Source organism: Prionailurus bengalensis, chromosome A1, assembly GCF_016509475.1.
Source record: "Prionailurus bengalensis isolate Pbe53 chromosome A1, Fcat_Pben_1.1_paternal_pri, whole genome shotgun sequence".
Taxonomy (NCBI): Eukaryota; Metazoa; Chordata; class Mammalia; order Carnivora; family Felidae; genus Prionailurus; species Prionailurus bengalensis.
This window is the reverse complement of record NC_057343.1, coordinates 187,651,206-187,671,947: the sequence shown is the minus strand read 5'-3', so window position 1 is coordinate 187,671,947 and position 20,742 is coordinate 187,651,206. Positions and strand designations below refer to the sequence as shown.

The following is a 20,742-nucleotide window of genomic DNA, read 5'->3' as shown; positions in this document are numbered from 1 at the left end:
TACGTTTGTGGGTTCGAGCCCCATGTTGGGCTTTGCACTAGCAATGTAGAGCCTCTTCACATTCTCTGTCTCCCTCTCTGTATCTGCCCTTCCCCTGCTCCCATGCTCTAAAAAATAAAAAAAAAAAATAGACATTAAAAAAACCCACAAATATTCACTCAAGGTCTCTGTCAAAAAGCTCTTATTTAGGATGCCCCCAAATAGCCTCAATCTCCTACTGAATGTTCTTATGGATTATATAATATCCTCCTGAAACATACATTCATGAAACCTGTCCATGGTATTTCATGGTATACTTGAACATTTTGTTAACAGGAAACTCATTTTCTCCTATGGTACTCCTTCCTTCTTTGGGTAAATACCACAATTAGAAACTATTTCTTTAATAGAATGGAAACTTATTTTTCACTGGCTTCTACCCCATGGCCTTAGCTTATACCTAGTTTTGAATTCTGATCCTGCCATTTTTTAGCTGTGAAATTAGGCAAGTTACATACTTGCTGATTTACAAAATGGACTCAATTATAGACAACTCAGATTTTTGTGTTAGTAGTGAATGAGTTGGAGTATATGGAGCTCTTAACATAATTCTAGGAATATTGTAAATGCTAAATATTTGGTATTTATTATTAATATTATGTTAATTTTCACTAATACAGTCTTAAATTGCATTCATTATTTTTAGACTGACTTGCTCTCCATAACAGTTTCTAAGCAAACAGGGAAAAATGTCCTTACTAGGTGGGAAGTAGTTACATAAATACCAGAATCCTATGGTTCAAGCCCCTTCTATACTAATGCCTCTTTTCTATCATAGAAAGTACTATTTAGTGTCTGGTACTAAGTTTGCTTTTTCTGTGCAATAATTTTCTTTAATCATCCCTGAGTATTTATAGTGAAATTAAATGAAATCATTCCATTTACAGCAATATGGGTGGAACTGGAGGGTATTATGCTAAATGAAATAAGTCAGTCAGAGAAAGACAGATATCATATGTTTTCACTCATATCTTGAGAAAACTTATCTTGAGAAACTTAACAGAAGACAATGGTGGAAGGGAAGGGGGAAAAATAGTTACAAACAGAGAGGGAGGGAGGCAAAGCATAAGAGACTCTTAAATACAGAGGACAGACTGAGGGTTGATGGGGGTGGGGGAGAGGGGAAAATGGGTGATGGACATTGAGGAGGGCACTTGTTGGGATGAGCACTGGGGATTGTATGTAAGCCAACTGACAATAAATTATATTAAAAAAAAAAGGAAAATGTGTTGTAGTCATCATCTGGAGAAGTTTAGAGTGAAAAGAAGAAGAGGTATGGAAACCAGGTCCTGTAATGAAAAAGAGAAGATTTTAGGAGTGTTTAGGAGCTTAAATTTGAGAGGACATGATACATAGCTTTGTTTAAATGGCTGCCATGTGGTCTTTCCCTAGCAAATCATTGTGTATGGTTTCAAATGTGAGAGCTAGGACTAGGGGCAGGTTTCAGCTCAGCACAAGTAAGACGATGTGAGAAAACAGATGCTGGATACCACTTGCCAGGAATACTGGAGGGTGTCGGGGCGGGGGGGTGTTTGATGAATAACCAGAAAATTCCACACAACTGTGAGATTCAGTAATCTTAAAAAAACTACTTCACAGAAATCTTGCAGTCTTTCCTTTTTTCTATTGTTTCTTCTTAGTCACAGCTAATTTATTGAAATGTTCCACAAATAATTTATGTCATGTCTTTAGAAATGACTCTTAAGACTGTGCTATGTGTCTGCAATAGGAACGGTCACCTTTGTAGAATTTAGATTCTGAAGCTACAGACTGCGAAGTGGGTGAATGCCGTGTAGATCTGGCAGGAAGATGGTGATGTGAGACACTTGTTTCTATTTCTTGTGTTCCTGAATTACTATTAAAAAAAAAATATATATATATATACATATGTATATATATACACAGTATATATATACACATATATGAGAGGGGGGATTCACAATGCTTAAAATTTTAACGTTTAAAGTGACTTTCTTTCTTCCAACTTCCATCTACCAGACTAGGTAAAGAATTCTATTTTTTCAGTTCAAACATTTCTCTGTTCACTTGTGGCAAGCCTATTAAAATAGTGCCCACAACATCAGCATTAACCATGTCCATGGATGCTTTATTCTTACAGTATTTGTACATGGGGAACCTTAATCAGCTATTTCCAGACATTGTCTCTTATAGGCAGCATCCATGAAATTGGCCGGGTTTTTAAAGATAGTGGTAGGACCTATTTATATCTTAGCTTGAGATGACATATCTTTGACAGGAAGGATAAGCAAAATACATGAACACAAACAAACAAACAAACCAAACCAAACCAAACAAACCAAACAAACAAACAAACAGAAAAAAAAATTAAACCAACAGCCAGACGACCAGGAGTTGTTCTAGTGTATTGTAAGTGCTTTTCAATGAATAATTATGGGTAATTTTAAATGTGGAGGAAAGGTGCATCTGATGCCATAAAGCTGATGAAATCAGAAAGGTAACCCAAAAGGATCTCAATATTGTTAGATTTTATAAGCAGTAAGAGCTGTGTAGGAATCCTTCTGTGAACCACAGAAATAATAAATGCTGAGCCATTGGAACATAATCTCAATCAGCAAGATGCCACAGCTTTCCAGATTTTCTCACAGGGACCTGCTAATTCCATGCCAAAACTAGCAGTGGATTTCTTCCTTCTAATCTCCCCTAATGCCTTATTCAATTATTGTCACTGCTCTCCGACCATACAGTGTCCTTTCAGACTCTTGTTTCCTAACTGAGTCCACCAGAAGAGGCTGAATGTCCATCAGGATGTAGTCTAAGACCATAAGCCACCTTGTTCCACATGAAAAGGCAAAAACGAGAACAAGAGAGCAAGGGAGACCTTCAAAGTTTTTCTGGTAACCTCTTCATCTACGGATTACTGGCTGGACGCAAACAGGGAAAAGAGATATGAGGGGTCTGGAATATTACTCTAGTTGATTGGCAAAGGGGTGCTTGTTAGGAGGGAGGAGAAGCCAGGAGGAGGGTGAACTGGGGCATTGCAGTGCTCTGCAGGATGGCGTCGCCTCTGCCCTGGCTGTACATTATTCTATGGTGAGTAAGATTTTGTTTTTTCCCTTCAGCACTAAGGAAAGTGAAAGCGCACACCCACTGGGTGACTTCTGTACCAAATCATGGAAGAAGCCTGGGTGGTATGGCATGTATTTGTGGTGGAGTATATGAGGGTGGATTGGACAGCCTATTTTCTCTGAGGCTGGGAGTGAGGATCATTGACTGTCTACTCACAGGGTAGAAAATACCCTAGGGAAACTTGAAGATGAAGGCAACTTCTACTCAGAAAACATCAGTCGGATCCTAGACAACTTGCTTGAAGGCTATGACAATCGTCTGAGGCCGGGATTTGGAGGTGAGAGACAGTATCCCTACTAGACCAAACATGTGTTCTCTCCTTCTCCCTTCCTGCTGTTCTAACACCCAGAGGCTTCAGAAGGATGGCAGAGTGGTAAGGTGCAGGGGTACCGGGAAAGGCCATGTGTTCCCATCGGGTCTCTGCCCCTTCCTCTGTTTGTGACCTTTTATGAACATTATTTGAACCCTCTAAGCCTCAGCTTCCTCAGCTGTAGTGTGGGTGTATGAACAGTGCTTGCTTCATAGAGTTACGTGAGTATAGAGTGAGATTCTCCATGTAAAGCACTTTTCTTAACATTTGTCCCATTAAAGCTATCAAGATGTGTTATTGTTATAGTTTTTATTATTAGAGTATTAACTTAGTTCTCTTGCATTCCTTAAATTCCCCCAAATTGACCAGAAAAATTTCAAAATAACACAACTGGTATGAGTTTTCAGAGTTGAAAAACCCAAGGGTTCCTGCTACTGAGATTGCTTTAGGATAGGTTGCAGATTCTGACCATGAGAAGGGACTTTGTGATAAGGTCATTAATTTCAGTCTCCTTAACATCACTGGTGGTAATTGCCCCCATTCTTCTGGGCTAATTTCAGGTGCTGTCACTGAAGTCAAAACAGACATTTATGTGACCAGTTTTGGACCCGTGTCAGATGTGGAGATGGTGAGTGACTTCTGAGTGAGGAGGGTAGTTTTATTTGGTGAAGGGAGGGCAGAGTCCCAGAACTAACAGTATTGGGCATTGTTACCAAGCTTGGTTCCAGAGTCCGAATACAATATGTGTGCTGATGCTTGGAGGGCATGGCCATTAGAGCAGATTCCTGGCTTAATCTCCCTCACATTTCACTACTTTGCTTGAATGCTTTAACCTAAGGGACTTTTTAAAGTCCTCTCTTCTGGCCACATATCATGCACTGATTTTTTTCTACAAAGATAAGATTTTCCCCATCTTTATGAAGTCCTGGTAAATTTTTAGAGTAGCAAAAAGAAAAACCAACAAAGATGATACGCCATATAAGAGTATATTGAGAATATCTATGAAACTTAAAATATAGCTATTTTCTGTGGCACATCCTTCTCAGTATATTTTACTAAACAGTAGAGAGCATCATTTGGAAAGGCTAGTATGTTGTACCTTTTGTGTTACGAATGGACCAGTAGGTGTTCTGGGAACTCTGTTCCAGGTACAGATGGCTGTAGGATTCGTAAGAGAGTATTTATAGTAAGTGGCAATGAAAATCTGAACTAGTCTTCTAGAACAAAGTGTATCATGGTATTTTTTCATAGTTCTCAGGTACTATCTCCCCCTAAAAGTAAAATATAAATACTAAAATTGAAGTAAAAATAAATCTTTATATAGTTGCCTCATTTAATTAGGAAAATGTAACTGTGGATAAGTAGTTACTGGAGACTTTTTATCTTCTGCTTTTTTGAGTTGTCAAGAAAAGAAAAAAGCAAGAAGGGAAGAAAAGAAAAAGGAGCAGTACAAGAGGAAGGGAAAGGGAGTTGGAGGGACAAAAGTAAGAAAGAAAACAGGGAAGTGAAGGAGAAGGAGGAGGACTTTATTTAAGAGATAAATGTATTAGGTCTTGAAAGAAGGGGGAGTCAGAATTATCCTGAATCCTCAATTATTTTACTATCATATTTTTCATTGACTACTGACTCACCTCCAGAATAAATAATCACAACCATATTATATTATATTATTGAAGTCTGGGGAACACTTGGAACTTCATTTTATGTATGTGTCTCATTTTTAAAGTATATTTATACAGTGGAGATTGGTTATACCCTAGACCATTATTATATAGATATATTATGTATCAAATTATACTTTGAAAATCTAATCACCACTTGTAATAATAGGTCTCATAAAGGAACTTATAAAGTAGTCAAAGCAATTATTGGCAATATTTTGATATACTTACAAGCTGTTATTTATTATTGACTTTTGCAATGCCCTCACCATAATTCTTAAGATTTCTAATGTTATTTCATAAAAGCCACAAATTAAAACTCAAAGTTCTAATTATGCATACTTAAATGATCCTCTGAGTAATTGTGGTAACATTTGCTTTTATGTTCTCTGAGAATAATATAAAATAATTATGATGTGCAGCCAGCGTACACTTATCAAGCAAAGTTTGTCTATCCTTGGAAGTTGATTTCATGGTGCCAGGGTTCTTGGAGATACCTTTGAAGGTGGACAAGACATTGAGGGAAATGGTTAGACTAACTGATGGTGGGATGGCCAACACAAAACCTAGACTGTAAATCTTTTCATATTTTTCTTCTAAGCTAATGAAGGCAAAATTGTTAGGCCAATAGATGGAGAGGTGGATGACTAATAGAAAGGAGGAAGAATGTGGAAGAGGGTAAAGGTGAAGGAGGGAGGTTTGCACAACACAATACTATCTTTTATAATAATGATGCAAACTTTGCGTTTGAGAAAAATAATAATTTACTGAAATCATAGTTTTTCTGATAGGCTATTGTCATAAAAAAGTTGTTTTACTTCTTAAATTTTAGAATTGGGTATATAAGCTAGTGAATCAACTATTCTTAATAAACTATCTCCCCAGTTTGCATGAATATCTTATTTTTTTTCTTAGGAATATACAATGGACGTTTTCTTCCGCCAGACTTGGACTGATGAGAGGTTGAAGTTTGGGGGGCCAACTGAGATTTTGAGTTTGAATAACTTAATGGTCAGTAAAATCTGGACACCTGACACTTTTTTCAGGAATGGCAAAAAATCAATTGCTCACAATATGACAACCCCTAATAAACTCTTCAGAATAATGCAGAATGGAACTATTTTATACACTATGAGGTGAGGTTTTCCCAATTCAGCTTCCTCTACCCAAATGATTTGTCCATCATACTAACTCGAACCATTTATTTCAATGTCCCTAGGCTTACCATCAATGCTGACTGTCCTATGAGGCTGGTTAACTTTCCTATGGATGGGCATGCTTGTCCACTCAAGTTTGGGAGTTGTAAGTTACAAAAGACTTCTGAAAGCCAAATAATGCATTCAAAATATACAATTATTTGATTATAGTCAGAGACTGGGAAGCAAAAGAGAAATGTTACTATGATATTCTCAGTGAGATTCCAGGAATATACTCACTTAATCATGTCTGTCAATCTTATAAATAGAGGTTTTAGTCACACAGAGTAAAGAATACCATTAAAGAAAACTTATGTTTGTATTTTCCTTTTTATATGGACAAGATTTGCTTTAAAAAGGAAAAACACAACTAGTCATATTCACTGCTGTTTGTTTAAAAAATTCAGATGCTTACCCCAAAAGTGAAATCATATATACATGGAAAAAAGGACCACTTTACTCAGTCGAAGTCCCAGAAGAATCTTCAAGCCTCCTCCAGTATGATCTGATTGGACAAACAGTATCTAGTGAGACAATTAAATCTAACACAGGTAAGAATTAGACCAACTCATGAATGCAACCCAGCAAGGTGACCCCAATGCACATTTTCAAAGTATATATTTCTTTCTTCTCTGCATTAGCCATCCTCAGCTACGCTTGCTGTTTTGAAGTGATGAGTAGCTTTCTTTAAAATTGATTTTGCAACCATGTGCGTATAAGGATTTGTGTAACCTTGGGATGAGTAGTTTTCTATGTATGTGACACAAAGAACACCACCGAAAACAGTGAGCTGATGTATCTATCATTCACTGATTAAGTATCTTTGTCATACGTTGAAATATGCCTTTGCTTGTTTTCTTCTAGCCCATGTTAATTTAAAGATCTGCAAGATTTATTTCCAGCTGCATTCTTTTTGCATACTGTCAAGAGCAATAATTCTGATATATGTGTCTTCCAACAGGTGAATACGTAATAATGACAGTTTATTTCCACTTGCAAAGGAAGATGGGCTACTTCATGATACAGATATACACTCCTTGCATTATGACAGTCATTCTTTCTCAAGTGTCTTTCTGGATTAATAAGGAGTCTGTCCCAGCCAGAACTGTCTTTGGTATGCTTCATTCTTTGGCTATACTTCACCCATCCTCCAGCAATTATTGCTTGTGTATTTTAGGGGAATATTCACACTAGTGCACTTTTTCAATCCACGAAGGAAATAGACTCCTATCTTATTCAGGCATATGTATTACATAAAATGACCCTTATATTATCCTAAGCTGTGTGGTGAATCTACAAAAAATTTGTCTTAGCAAGAATTCTGGCTGGATTCCTGTGACTTTCATGTGCCCTATTAAGGAGGCTTTTTTGTTTCGTTTTCGTTTTTTTGGTTTTTTTCTTTTTTAAAATCTCAGGATGCTTGGGTGGCTCAGTCAATTAAGCACCCAACTCTTGATTTGGAATCAGGTCACGATCTCCTGGTTCATGAGTTTGAGCCCTGCGTGGGGCTCAGTGCTGACAGCTGACCCTCTCTCCCCTCCTCCCCTGTGCTCTCTCACCCTCTTGCTCTAAAAAATAAATAAATAAGCATTAGAAAAATAAAATAAAATCTTAATTTGCTATTTCATAACTAAGGAAAAGCAGAAAAGTAACAACTGACATGTAAACCCATGAAAACAAAGGCTAAGATATTGAACCCTGATATATAAATTATATCTAATATATAAATTAAATCTTGCTTTTATTAGATTGAATTGTAAAATGTTGCCATTTTTTAAAATCTGAAAATAGTTAAATATAACCAACTTCCCATGGTTCAACATAAATAATGAGCTCCATTTATGATATATAGAATCACTATTAGTTTTGATGGAACAAAATGTAATAAGAGAAAGAGCTGTAAGCGAAAATATCATCAATAACAAAATCCAATTTTTTTCTGAGTTTTCATGATTATAATTTAGAAGTTCATAGGTAAGACCTGAGTTGAACTGAAATATCACATGAATTTTGACTTTTTAATTTAGTATATTTTAAAATAGACCTCCTTCTGCAAATTATAAAAGAATATCTATACAATGATGTTGACCATCTTGAAATTACATAAATTCCCCAAGTATAATACAAGACATGAAACTGTTGACAACTCAGTGATGAAATTATTTTCTCATGAGTAAATATTTTATCTTAAAATCAAGCTAGAAATTTTAAAAAATGAGGGACTTAATTTATGTTTACTATTCATACCAGATAGATTTCTTAAATATGATAATAGATATTATCATCTATTCAGATAGACCAGGAGTTCAAGGTTTTAGTACTTACATGATAATTACTTGCTGTGAGTTTTCTTAAGAAGTAAACAACTAGAATTATTTGCGAGTTAAGCTTTACAATAGTTAAACTAAATCAAATTAAAAAATATTTTTTGATCAACTCCAGTGTACATGCCACTGCACTGGGTACTGAAGGATACAAAAATTTTAATACCTATGACAGTAATTGTCAACAATTAAAAAACAAAAATAACATGGGCGCCTGGGTGGCTCAGTCAGTTAAGCGTCTGACTTTGGGTCAGGTCATGATCTCACTGTTTGTGGGTTTGAGCCCCACGTTGGGCTCAGTGCTGACAGCTCAGAGCCTGTAGCCTGGTTCAGATTCTGTGTTTCTTTCTCTCTCTCTCTGCCCCTCCCCTGCCTGTGCTCTCTCTCAAAAATAAATAAACATTAAAAAAAACAATAATAACAAAAATTACATTTGCAGAACATTTAATCCACTGACACATTGTCATTTGATGTTATTATCAGATTCTAAATGCTAATACTGCATTTCTCATTCTTTTTCATTTTAGGGATCACCACTGTTTTAACCATGACCACATTAAGCATCAGTGCCCGGCACTCCTTGCCAAAAGTGTCGTATGCAACTGCCATGGACTGGTTCATAGCTGTTTGCTTTGCTTTCGTCTTCTCTGCTCTTATTGAATTTGCCGCTGTCAACTATTTCACCAATCTTCAGACACAGAAGGCCAAAAGGAGGGCACAGATTGCAGCCTCACCCCCAGTGACAATATCAAAAGCGACTGAACCCTTGGAAGCTGAGATTGTTTTGGTAATTGTTTACTTTTCTAATGTTACCTACCAGTTAGGAAAAGGCAGCCAAATGGTGATCACAAACAACTTAGTAGTCCAAAAATACTATTAGTTGAGCACAAGTTACATAACTCTTGTTCTAAGGCCAACTTCTTTTCCAACTTCATAGAAAAAAAGAAACCTGAAGCAGCAATCCTTCATTTATCTTTGCTCTAAACTTTTGGCATTCTTCTTTTATCATCCTCACTGGTACTAGCAGATTCCGTGCTCTCAGAGGAGATGAGAAAATTCTTCTCAGCCTTTAGATGTTTCCTTTGAACAGGTTTACTTCTACCAACTAGGGAGAATAAAGTGAAAAAGAAAAAGTTCCTAATGAAGCTTCAGAGTCTTAGGGAAATAAACAGGGACTCCTATAGAATAGACAATTTTTGTTAGAAATTGTCTATTTGCTGCTTTATTTCATGAAGGCAAGATGTTAATAATAGGTTCTGTGAATGCTGAGTCATAAGCAAAGTTTTTGATTTACGTGAAAACATTCTCATGTTCATATTTGTATATTAAATGCATATATCCCAACCCGTTCTTATTCAAAGACTTAATAATAAGTGATAAATACCTATAAAATTCAGTTTAGATTTTCTGTTGCTCAGCTCTGGTCCTCAAAGGTTTTTTGAAAAAGAAATAAATGATAGCATTAATAATTCAAGGGTCATGAATGTGTCCCCAAATTTCAATTTCACATCTGAGTAAATTCTCACAACAGTTCAGCTGCACACACTTTTTTTAATGGATTTTAGAACTTGACAAATGCAAGTTTTTATGTCAATGCAAATTCCAAATAGTAGTTCTTAAAACAAGAAAATTTTGCTCTGTAACATCAAGTATTGCAAACACTTTGAACTAAAAATGTCTTTATAACCAATTCTTGTGAACATTTCCAAATCACGGAACCACATGAAATCTAGGTAATCCTTGGTTAACTTTAATGATAAAAATTACTATGTGTGTTGTGCTTCTCAAATACTCAGGCATGTATTTGGGTAAAAAGATGATACTTTCCTATTGAAACATCTGGTTTGATATACTAAGAAACAAGTTTCTTGGTATATTTCTTGGAATCTATTTTCTCCAAGGATAAGATAAAAAAAGATATAATTTAAAGATTTTTTTTCTTAAATTAGCTCTCATTAAAAAAAAAGTTTACCATTCTTTTTACCAGTGATCCAGACTAACTACCTCTGCTTACAAATCAAAAACAGTGTCTCAGAGGGGGGGAAATGTTAGTTACTAGTTGGTAGGAAAACTAGAAATTGATTCCATAAGTCCTGATATCCACCAGAGGCAGAGGCCATCCCCTCCCCAATAATTTCTCAAAGGTTGAAATATAAAGTAATGCATACTGCAATATAAAATATTTTCAGAATGCTAGGCCATTCCCAAAATTCTTCCCATGACCTAATGTTGTTTTCTTTATATAAATGTTTTTGTTTTTTTTTTAATTTTTTTTTAACATTTATTTATTTTTGAGACAGAGAGAGACAGACCATGAACGGGGGAGGGTCAGAGAGAGAGGGAGACACAGAATCGGAAGCAAGCTCCAGGCTCTGAGCCATCAGCCCAGAGCCCAACACGGGGCTTGAACTCACGGACCACGAGATCATGACCTGAGCCGAGGTCGGACGCTCAACCGACTGAGCCACCCTATATAAATGTTTTGAAAGGCCACAAAAATATCAATTTTATAACAAAAAAGATGCTACTCTGAAGACTCAGTCCAAAACATTTGAAAATATTTTTTTCAGAAAATATTTTTGAGAATTATTTTGTTTGTAAAAATAAGTGATTATGTTATAAACTGTCTGTATATATATAGACATATAATCAATATATGTCCCAATGGCCATACATTATCTTAACATGTGTCTATAGAGAAAGAAGAATTGGTATTTATCAGAGTTCAGTTTAACAGTTTTCTTTGAGAAATGCAATTAAAATCAAAAGAGAAATTCATGAAAGACAAGATAAAAAATAACTCAAATGATTTTAAATATGTTCTTTGATCTGATATTGAGATAAAAAGAAAGACCAACTTCCTTATTCAATTCTTTTGGAATATGGATCACTGAGAAGAAAATGACTTCAAATCCTTGGAGAAAGTATAGAGTTAGCATTCCCTATGTCTATTATTTTAAAGGTATAATTTATTAATAAGATGGAACTTAAGATCGCAGGTTTTCATATAAGCTATCTTCTATGATTCTAAAATAGTAACCTATAATGAGCAGGTCCTTTGGGAAGCTAGATAAAAAATGCATTTTAAATCATCTCAAAGTTGACTGCAAGTTGACTTTTTTCTTATGAAAAAAATTTATTTCTTAACCTGGTTTCACTTAAAATATTTTAAGGCAATGGAAAGCTGCATTTTGTTTCTAAAAGGCTGGTCAAAGCATAAAAATAAAAATAAAAACCAAAATAAGCAAACCTAACAATGCAAACCTTGTAGGTATCAAAAATAAATATAGATGATTACATAGAACATTTACATTTTATTTATTCATGTCAAACCTTGGCAATTTGCCTTATATAATGCAGAGGAACAAACATAAATTACACATTTGCAGTTTATACAACACAATGGTATATTATGATTGCCAGGTCATTTTTTCTTTCAAATACCATGACATTTAAAAATGGCTATTCAGTTGTAATCAAAATAACATTACTTGAGTAATTTGAACATTAAAATAGCAAACCAATGTGGTGAGGTTGAAGTAAAATTACGTGCTTAGATATTTCATGTGATTCTAAGTTTATATTTTAATGTGCTCATTGCTTTTCACAAGAAACTACTTAGAATGAATATGGGAGAAAGTTTATCACTTTGATTTTGACCTTGAAATGTAATATAATAATGGCAAAGAAATTCAGGAGTTTTAAATGTAGTACTCAAACCCAAAGAGACATCTAAAACTAAATCCTCAGCAGTGTTCTGTAGACAAATGATCCTCCTGGTTTTAAGGCATTTGGAAGTAGATACTGGGTTTTCTTTCCTTCTTCTTTTCTTTCTTCATTTCTTCCTTCCTTCTTTGTTTCTTTTCTTTCTTTCTTCTTTCTTTCTTTCTTTCTTTCTTCTTAGATTTTGAGAAGAAACTGTCCACAGCTTCTTTCTTGCTTATATGGTATCTTCCTTATTATTTTTATCTGGCATGCTCTCTTGGGATTAGAGAGTTATTCTTATCTTCATGTTTCATTAATTATTATGTGACTAGGGTATATTTATTTTGTGTGTAAGACAAAGTTTGGACCTCAATCAATTTCTGGATTTTTTTCTAGTTTCCTTGTTATTTTAAAGGTCTAAGCCCTCATTCCTATGTTCCTAAGAATGAATTCCCCCACCTATTGACACATCCAATGTGGCTTTTATTCTTCACAGGAGGTGTGATATTCTTGGTAAATTATCTACAAACAAAATTGCCCAAAATTTCATTAGCCAGGACAATAATTATATTTATACTGATTATGCTGTTTATTCATTTATTTTTTTTCTTTTCATCTGGAACCCATTTATTGAATACCTATGTATTCATTGAACTATTCATACCATAAGTACTTGTTAAATGTTTTTATGTTCCATATCCTTTGTAGAATGCCGGGGATACATTTAGTGATTGACATCAATAGGGCCTCTTCCCTCACAAGCTTCTTGTTCAACAGGAAGAAAGACAAACCAATAAGCCATGACAAAACATTCTGATAAAGGTTTTGATTAGAGACATATAGTGGCTAAGGAAGAGCCATGTGAGAATACCTAACTCGACTGGAGGGGTCATGATTCTGAAAGAAGTGATGCCTAAGCTGAGATAGAAGGATGAACCTGGTCCTGTTCTAGAAACACTAAGTCAATTGCTAGAAACTTGGGCATAGAGAGGAAAATAAGACATATTATGTCCTTTTTATAATCCCTTTCAAGGGTGGGATGATCTGTTCAGCCATTATTATGTTTCCCTCCACCTATGTAAAGAGATACAAAGCATATAATGAAAGATTTGCCTCCTGCATTCCAAATATTGCCAAGATTTCTTTGAATACTATCATTACTCTGTAAAACTAAGGGTTAAAGTAAGTTAATGAGAGACTCTGAGTCCCTTCACCATGGTTGTGCTATTGCATAAATTATAGAGAGGGTAGTGTGGATTAGATGAGGGATGTAGGTGGTTAGTTCTTTCCCCATACCCTCTATCAGATCCCCATCCAGTATTTCCTTCTCTACCCTCTAAGCATTCCAATATGGTTTTTAGACATGTGCCCCACACCACTAACCCACCAGATTGCTGCCAATAAGCTGCTTCTTTATAGAAATTCTGGAATCGTCTCTGTCCCAATTCTACCAGCTATTACGTAGATGCAAGAAAATTTGATGGAATTTTTATTTCTTTCATAGTAATTAATATAATAGTGGGGTTTTTTTAAATATCAAGTACTAAATGTTTTCAAAAATGTTTTCTCTTGGAGTGCCTGGGTAGCTCAGTCGGTTAAGCATCTGACTCTTGATTTCGGAGCAGGTCATGATCTCACAGTTCTTGGTGTTGATCCCCGCATCAGGCTCTGTGTTGAGTGTGGAGCCTGCTTAAGATTCTTTCCCTCCGTCTCCCTCTGCTCCTCTGGCACGTGTCATCTCTCTCTCTCTCTCTCTCACCCTCAAAAATATTCTCTCTTACATTTGTTGCCCTGTTTGCTGGTTCTAAAAACAGATGCTTTGTTTGTTCCTTGAGTAATGCAGCCCTGGTTAGAATCTCTCTCTTGTGAGGTAACCCATTGCCCCCTCCTCTATAACATATTAGATTCACTGAACGTCATATCAAAATTACCTTAACCACTTTCCAAATGTCTTATCCTTACATCAAATAACTGATTGTCATAAAGTCCACTTTGACTCAAAGTACCTTTGCAATGTGGCATTACTTAAAACAAAGCAGTACTCTATAAATACCCAAAGCAGGATGGCATTCAGCAGCAGGGGAGCGCTGGAAAAATTCAAAACCACAGGTGTTCCACTCAAAACAGTGACAGCCCCAAGCTGAGCCCTCATCTGGACTCTGACAAAAACCTATTTTACCATCAGCTGAAGCTGCTGGGCTTACAATAGAGCAGGCGGGGTCTGATGCAAACCTGTATCTTGAATGGCTTGCAAAATTGGCTTTCTTTTCATTTCAGAAATTCAATGTGATTCTTCTAAATCGTAGTCCAGTTTTCTGTATTGCCAATTCCCAATTATGCAGGAACTGATTGTCCAGCATGTGGGTTAGCCAGGCCTCTTGCATTTCCTTGAGCATATCGTATTTACTGCCTGCTAGAAATACCCCCCAATCACTGCTGGGCAGTGAGATAGCTGTGACTCTAAATCAGTGATACTCAGCAGTAAGACTTTTCTCCCCAGAGAATATTTGGCAATGTCTGGAGATATTTTTGGTTGTCACAACATTGGGGAGTGGGTTGCTGCAGGTATCTTGTGAGTAGAGTGCAGGGATGCTGCTCAACGTCTCATGATGTACAGGACACAACAAAGAAGTATGCTACACAAAAGGTCAATAATTCAGTGGTTGGGAAGCCATGCCCTGAACCTTAAGCTGATGAGAAGAAACCACAAAAATGATTAAGAGTGTGATTGGTAGCATCACAGGCACTGCCAGTTATTGTGTGAACTTCCTGCTTAAGCCTTCATTTGTTCATCTTTAAAATGAAAATAATACTATTACCTTACAGATTTTTTCTAGGAATAAGCAAAATAATGCATGCAAAATGCTGTGCAGTGCTTGTTACTGGTAAGCATTTAGATACGGTACTTACAGTATAATATGAAACAACATACTAAAATATAATGTAAAACAATCATAAAACTTTTTTTTTCTCTTCTTTGCCTGACTAAGAAATTCTGGAAATTTTTAGATTTTCATTCATTTGTTGAATCAGCATATGCTTATTAAGAATATATTCTGTTCTATGCACTGGCTAGGCACTGTGGGACACTCATACTTAAGAATAATATGCCCTGTGAGGTGCCTGGGTGGTTCGTCAGTTAAGCATCTCACTTAGGCTCAGATCATGATATCGTGGCTCATGAGTTCAAGCCCCACATGTGCTCTGTGCTGACAGCTCAGAGCCTGGAGCCTGCTTCAGATTCTGTGTCTCCCTCTCTCTCTGCCCCTTCCCTGTTTGCAATCTGTCTCTCTCTCTGTCAAAAATAAATAAATATTAAAACAATTTTTTTAAATGAAGAATATATGCCCTCTACCAATAAGTGGATTTCACGTCAGGAAAGGAGATAAGGCACAATAATGTTAAGAAAGAAGAATGTAAGAACATGATAATAACTTTAAGGCAAAAAAGTATTCTCTGTAATATATATATATATATATATATATATATATATATATATATATGTAAAATATCTATCCATCTATCTATAAATCTATTATGTAAATATATCTTACATTTTCTTCCTCAAATTCTTAACAAAAAGAAAAAACTTAATTCCTAACTTTAAAGATGGAAACTTCATTTAGTAGGTAAGTAGTATATGTGGAATTGCAATCCAGGGCTCTTTGACTCTCCTGTCTTAACTCTTCAGCAAGCCTCCATAGAGATTGTTTGGAGAAGTAGATGAGGAAATGGCAAATCTTTAATTCCAAGGTAATGTCATTAATTTTTTCATGGTGTTTGGTCTTGAGTGATGTTGCTTAACGCTGGACAAAAGGCATTTGGTAATTCTTATTAAGTTATGTGTGACAATACCAAAAGATTGACAAATACCTTTTTGCCCCATAGCTCTAAAGAGGGGAAGATAACACAATGCTTTATATTTTTGTGGCAGATTATGTTTTATAATCACTTTTTTGTCTCAATGAATTTTTTTTATGTCTCCCCTGTTTCTCCTTAAAAAAGAAATGAACACAGGCAATGCATGCCATTAAAAATCAAGGTGAGTTTAAAAAGAGAATCTGCTTTAAAGGCTTGCCCTCTTTCTACTCCATCACGATCCTTAGAAATTTTACTAGAGTAAAATTTTTTAGTGTTCCATGGATCTGGGAGGAGGATAACTCTTTTTGGAAAATGCAACAGTAATACATTTTGCTCTTTTATGTGGAGAATATTTCAATAACATACTCAATGGCTGAAAATTCCAATTAGAATCTGAGATACACAATAGAAAGCTCTTGAAAGAAGTTACTGTGTTTATTTCCTAAGACAGGCAGCATACACTGAGACCAAAATACCACTACTCTGGTCCTATCCTCATACTGACTGGTGACCCTGAGCACAGTAGTCCTTATTTGTCACATGTTTTTTAGTAGAAAGTGTCACTTATTTCCTAAGGTCAGCAGACTGAAACCTCTACTATTTTAAATTATCTTCTACTCCCAAGACCTATGATTTATTTAATTCTGTCCAGAATACCTAGCTCAATTCTGCGCCACTACCTAACAAATAAAGATACACTTTCCTTGAAATTCACCATGGGCGTGAGAAATAAAACTTGACTATAGAGATTCATTTTTGTTTTTGGTGAAGAGAGAGATTTTCCCATGGTCTCTAAAAGCACACTGGGCTTGAACTGTCAATGATGTCTATTATTATTTAGATACTCAGTAAATTTCATGACAAATCAAACAGCAAAATTCAGGAGAGGAAGATAGAGAGAAGAGGTTCTTGGAATTGTTGTTTCTCACACTCCAAATGTCACCACATCGGCAGGTCACTCTGGTCCTGTGGCTCAACCAGCACAGGGGAGGCAGCTGCCTCATCCTGTTGCCGCGGGGTTGCTGGCTAAAGCCACAGGAGTCTGCCCATGTGAGTAACATACCCTGCCAGGCATCAAAGTGGTGATTTTGCTGCCAGGGAGAAAACGAGGCAGTTTTACAAGAGCAGAGATAATGTACAGCAAGTGTTCGAAGGCAGACCCAGCAATGACAACCTGGCCACAAGGAGAGTGACTGTTACAGGATGTAGACAGGAAAAGATACAAATCAAAGGAAGATTCCCTAGTCTCTAACAGTATGAAAAGAGGCTAAAGCAAACAGAATTAGAGTCTCTGAACTAGACCCAATCCTTCAGAGTAAAAACAAGAAAATGTGGGGATGATGAAACAAGCATTGAAATTGACCAGTGTAGTTTATTACTAGTCACCATAGCTGTGCAACTATGGATGAGGCATTTTCACCTCCACCCTCTGGACTTGGACTTCTCACCTAACAATTAATATGCTAAATATCTCTTTCAAGACAAAAATTAGTTGTCTCATGATTTCAAATGATAAAAAAGAACATATAACAATTCTGAGGTCAGTCAATGAATCATTTTTTGGTGACTTAGAATGGAGGGAGACCAGAGGAGAAGTTCTGAATGGGAAGCAGAAAGCTCTCAATATAAAACTTCTGGGCTTAAGAGGCAATTGTATTTCAAGGAATGAACAGTCATCCCATGCAATTTAAAGGTATTGATACTTTGCCACTGGCTTTTCACATATACAAGCACCTTAATATTTTTTGTTGTTGCTGGTTCAAATTTATGAATGTGTGATGATAAAGATGTAGGCTAGAAGAATGATATCAACTAACTGAACTGCTATATTTTCTTCTTTTTTTAGTGTTTGTTTATTTTTAAGAGACAAGAGTGCAATCAGGTAAGGGGCAGAGAGAGAGGGAGATACAGAATCCAAAGCAGGCTTAAGACTCTGAGCTGTCAGCACAGAGCCCAATGTGGGGCTGGAACCCATGAGCCATGAGATCATGACCTCAGCCTAAGTTGGATGCTTAATCAACTGAGCCACCCAGGCGCACCGCTATATTTTCTTATATTAACTAATTGTCCATATATTCCTAAGTGAATTCCCCTCTCGTTGCCCACACTCATTGCCCTATAGGCTTATGCATCACTAGCAATTGCAAGTGGCTAGATAAGCCTTTGTAACACGGTTCATCTCTTCCTAATAGCCTAATGTTCAACACAGTTTCTGGGATGTGGAATATGCTTGGCATCAATTTCTGATGGATTAAATTATAGGATGTTAGATAGAAACAAAACATTTTTTTAAATTAACACTTTCTTGGAAAAGCAGCACTATCAAATACTATTAACAATTTGCTAATATTTTATCTTACATAGTAAGTAGTCAATAAATATCTGTCAGTGATGAAAAAGTGAATAACTAAGTAATCTCTAGTCTTTTACCTAGGCTGAATTTTATGTCTTTTCCCTACAGCATCCTGATTCCAAGTATCATCTGAAGAAAAGAATCTCCTCTCTGACCTTGCCAATAGTTCCATCCCCTGAGGCCAGCAAAGTCCTCACTAGGGCTCCTATCTTACAGTCAACACCTGTCACACCCCCACCACTATCTGCAGCCTTTGGAGGCACCAGTAAAATAGACCAGTATTCTCGGATTCTGTTCCCTGTTGCATTTGCAGGATTTAACCTTGTATACTGGGTAGTTTATCTTTCCAAAGACACAATGGAAGTGAGCAGCAGTGTTGAATAGCTTGCAGCCAGGATAACTTCTATTCTATAAGTTCTCATTTTCTAATTTTTAAAAATAGCATTAAGAATTGTATGGATGCTTTTCTGAACATTGAAAACCTGTAACACATAGCTTTGAGTAAGCATATTTGGGCCAAAAAGCAATAATGTTACCCCTCAAAACTGGAAGTTGAAGGTTGTTGAAAACTGACTTTTCTATATGTTAGAGGAAGAATTTGTATGAGAATAAGATGCCCTGAAGATGAATTTGCCAATCTTTGTCTTTCAATGTTCAATATTTTAATTGTCACTGTGAAGAGCATTAACCACAAAGATAAAATAAGAAATGCTAATACTTCCAAAGGTTGCCTTAAAATATGTTTATTTTGGCTTAGTTGTCAAAGAGTACACAATATAAATAGTCTAAATATTTATCAGTAGGTTAATACCAGCATGTTGAAGGCCTTTGTACTAGTAAAATGGTTTCCAGTGACATTGTTAAGCCTGTATTAACAATTAACAGTTAAGCCTGAACTTAGCCATTTGTTTTTAACCTTGCTGTGCTATTTTACCTCAATAAATACATAAAGTATGCATATGTATAACGCTTTAATTAAGCTGCAATACAGTGGTGTTTTATCTTATTAGGAGCTCCTTTAAAAATAATATGCTCATCATAATTCCATGAGATTGTAGAAAAAAATGAGACTATAAGGAAACTTTGTTATATTTTGACTGTGGTTATATCTCATATTTTCTACCTTTTTAAGTATGCCACTAAATAAAACAAAAATAAACATGGTTCCCTGGATCTGGTTAATAAAGATAGGGAAAAAGAGCTTTCTCTTAAATATGAAGGAATGAAGTGGTTACCTCTACCCAATGTTAGAGTCCCCAGTGATTCTGACAGGTAGAAGGTATGGGACAGGCAGTCTCAGTCATCTCACTCTAAACAGAGTTAAGTTTGTATTCACAGAGACGATTTTTCATGTCTTTCCTGCTTCACTCAACATGCTTTTGGTTGTAAGATGAATAAGGTCTGAGCATCCAGTGTATAATATGACAACTAGAGTACAGCACTATATTACACAATTAAAATTTGGTAAGAGAGTAGAACTTGAATGTTCTCAGCAAAAAAAAAAAAAGGTAAATATGTGAGGTGATAGATACATTAATTGACTAACTCAGTGGGGAGAATCATTCATAATGTATTCATATATCAAATCATCACATTGTACACTTTAAATACCTTGTGATTTTGTCAATTATACCTCAATAAAGCTGAAAAAAATTAATTGAGACTATTTCTCTTTTTATGCTATCCTACTTCTCCCTGATTCTAAGTCCAGCCATGTTTTTCCCATATTGAATGATACTCTTAGAGAAACAGGAACTAGGAGTAGGAAAAAGCATGTGATGTGGTTTGTCCAAACTGATAAACTCTTCATTGCTGTTGTTGGGGCTTAAATATCATTGATATCACCCTGAGCTATGAATGCAGAAAAAAAACATTTTGAGATTACTACTCTTGAGTTAATACAAAAAAATGGGAAAATTCTACAGCCTAACAAATGACAAGTTAATTGAAATAGCTGTCTACTAAGGGGGGGGGAGACAGAGAACTCCATCCAACATCTCCATTAACTAGCTCTGTGACCAAATCTCTTGGTCTCTGGGAGACTTCCTTCTATTCTCAGCTATAGGATAAGAGGGATGGATCAGATGCCCTTTTGAGGTCCTTCCATTTTGAACAATTTATACTTGTGTCATTCCTATTCTTTTCTATGTAAATTAAATTAGTCTAATTATATAGGGCCTGTTTC

At 35.9% G+C, this 20,742-nt stretch overlaps 1 protein-coding gene across 4 annotated transcripts; it reads left to right on the top strand.

Moving 5' to 3' along the window:
- The first annotated feature begins 2,637 nt into the window (after positions 1-2,637).
- Positions 2,638-20,214, top strand: GABRA6 (gamma-aminobutyric acid type A receptor subunit alpha6). 4 transcript variants are annotated; one of them, XR_006299785.1, is made up of 11 exons: positions 2,638-3,111; positions 3,306-3,424; positions 4,018-4,085; positions 6,034-6,254; positions 6,338-6,420; positions 6,722-6,865; positions 7,276-7,428; positions 9,166-9,425; positions 16,035-16,096; positions 18,051-18,086; positions 18,666-18,782. XR_006299785.1 is itself a non-coding variant. In XM_043596625.1 (10 exons), the coding sequence occupies exons 1-10, from the start codon at positions 3,074-3,076 to the stop codon at positions 18,939-18,941; spliced, it is 1,398 nt and encodes a 465-aa protein (XP_043452560.1). In that variant the 5' UTR covers positions 2,641-3,073; the 3' UTR covers positions 18,942-20,214. The 4 variants fall into 4 exon arrangements, 3 of the variants coding, with proteins under 3 accessions (XP_043452560.1, XP_043452568.1, XP_043452574.1); XM_043596625.1 differs by lacking the exon at positions 16,035-16,096 and having other exon boundaries at positions 2,641-3,111; positions 18,666-20,214; XM_043596633.1 differs by lacking the exons at positions 16,035-16,096; positions 18,051-18,086 and having other exon boundaries at positions 2,652-3,111; positions 18,666-20,214.
- Positions 20,215-20,742: the final 528 nt, after the last annotated feature.

What these genes read in the sequence shown, in the direction of transcription:
- GABRA6 (XM_043596625.1), top strand. Translation starts at nt 3,074, where the DNA reads ATGGCGTCGCCTCTGCCCTGGCTGTACATTATTCTATG. An exon ending in CCCAGCCAGAACTGTCTTTG is followed by an intron (nt 7,429 to 9,165) that starts GTATGCTTCATT and finishes TTTTCATTTTAG; the next exon opens with GGATCACCACTGTTTTAACC. An exon ending in TGGAAGCTGAGATTGTTTTG is followed by an intron (nt 9,426 to 18,050) that starts GTAATTGTTTAC and finishes TTCTTTTTTTAG; the next exon opens with TGTTTGTTTATTTTTAAGAG.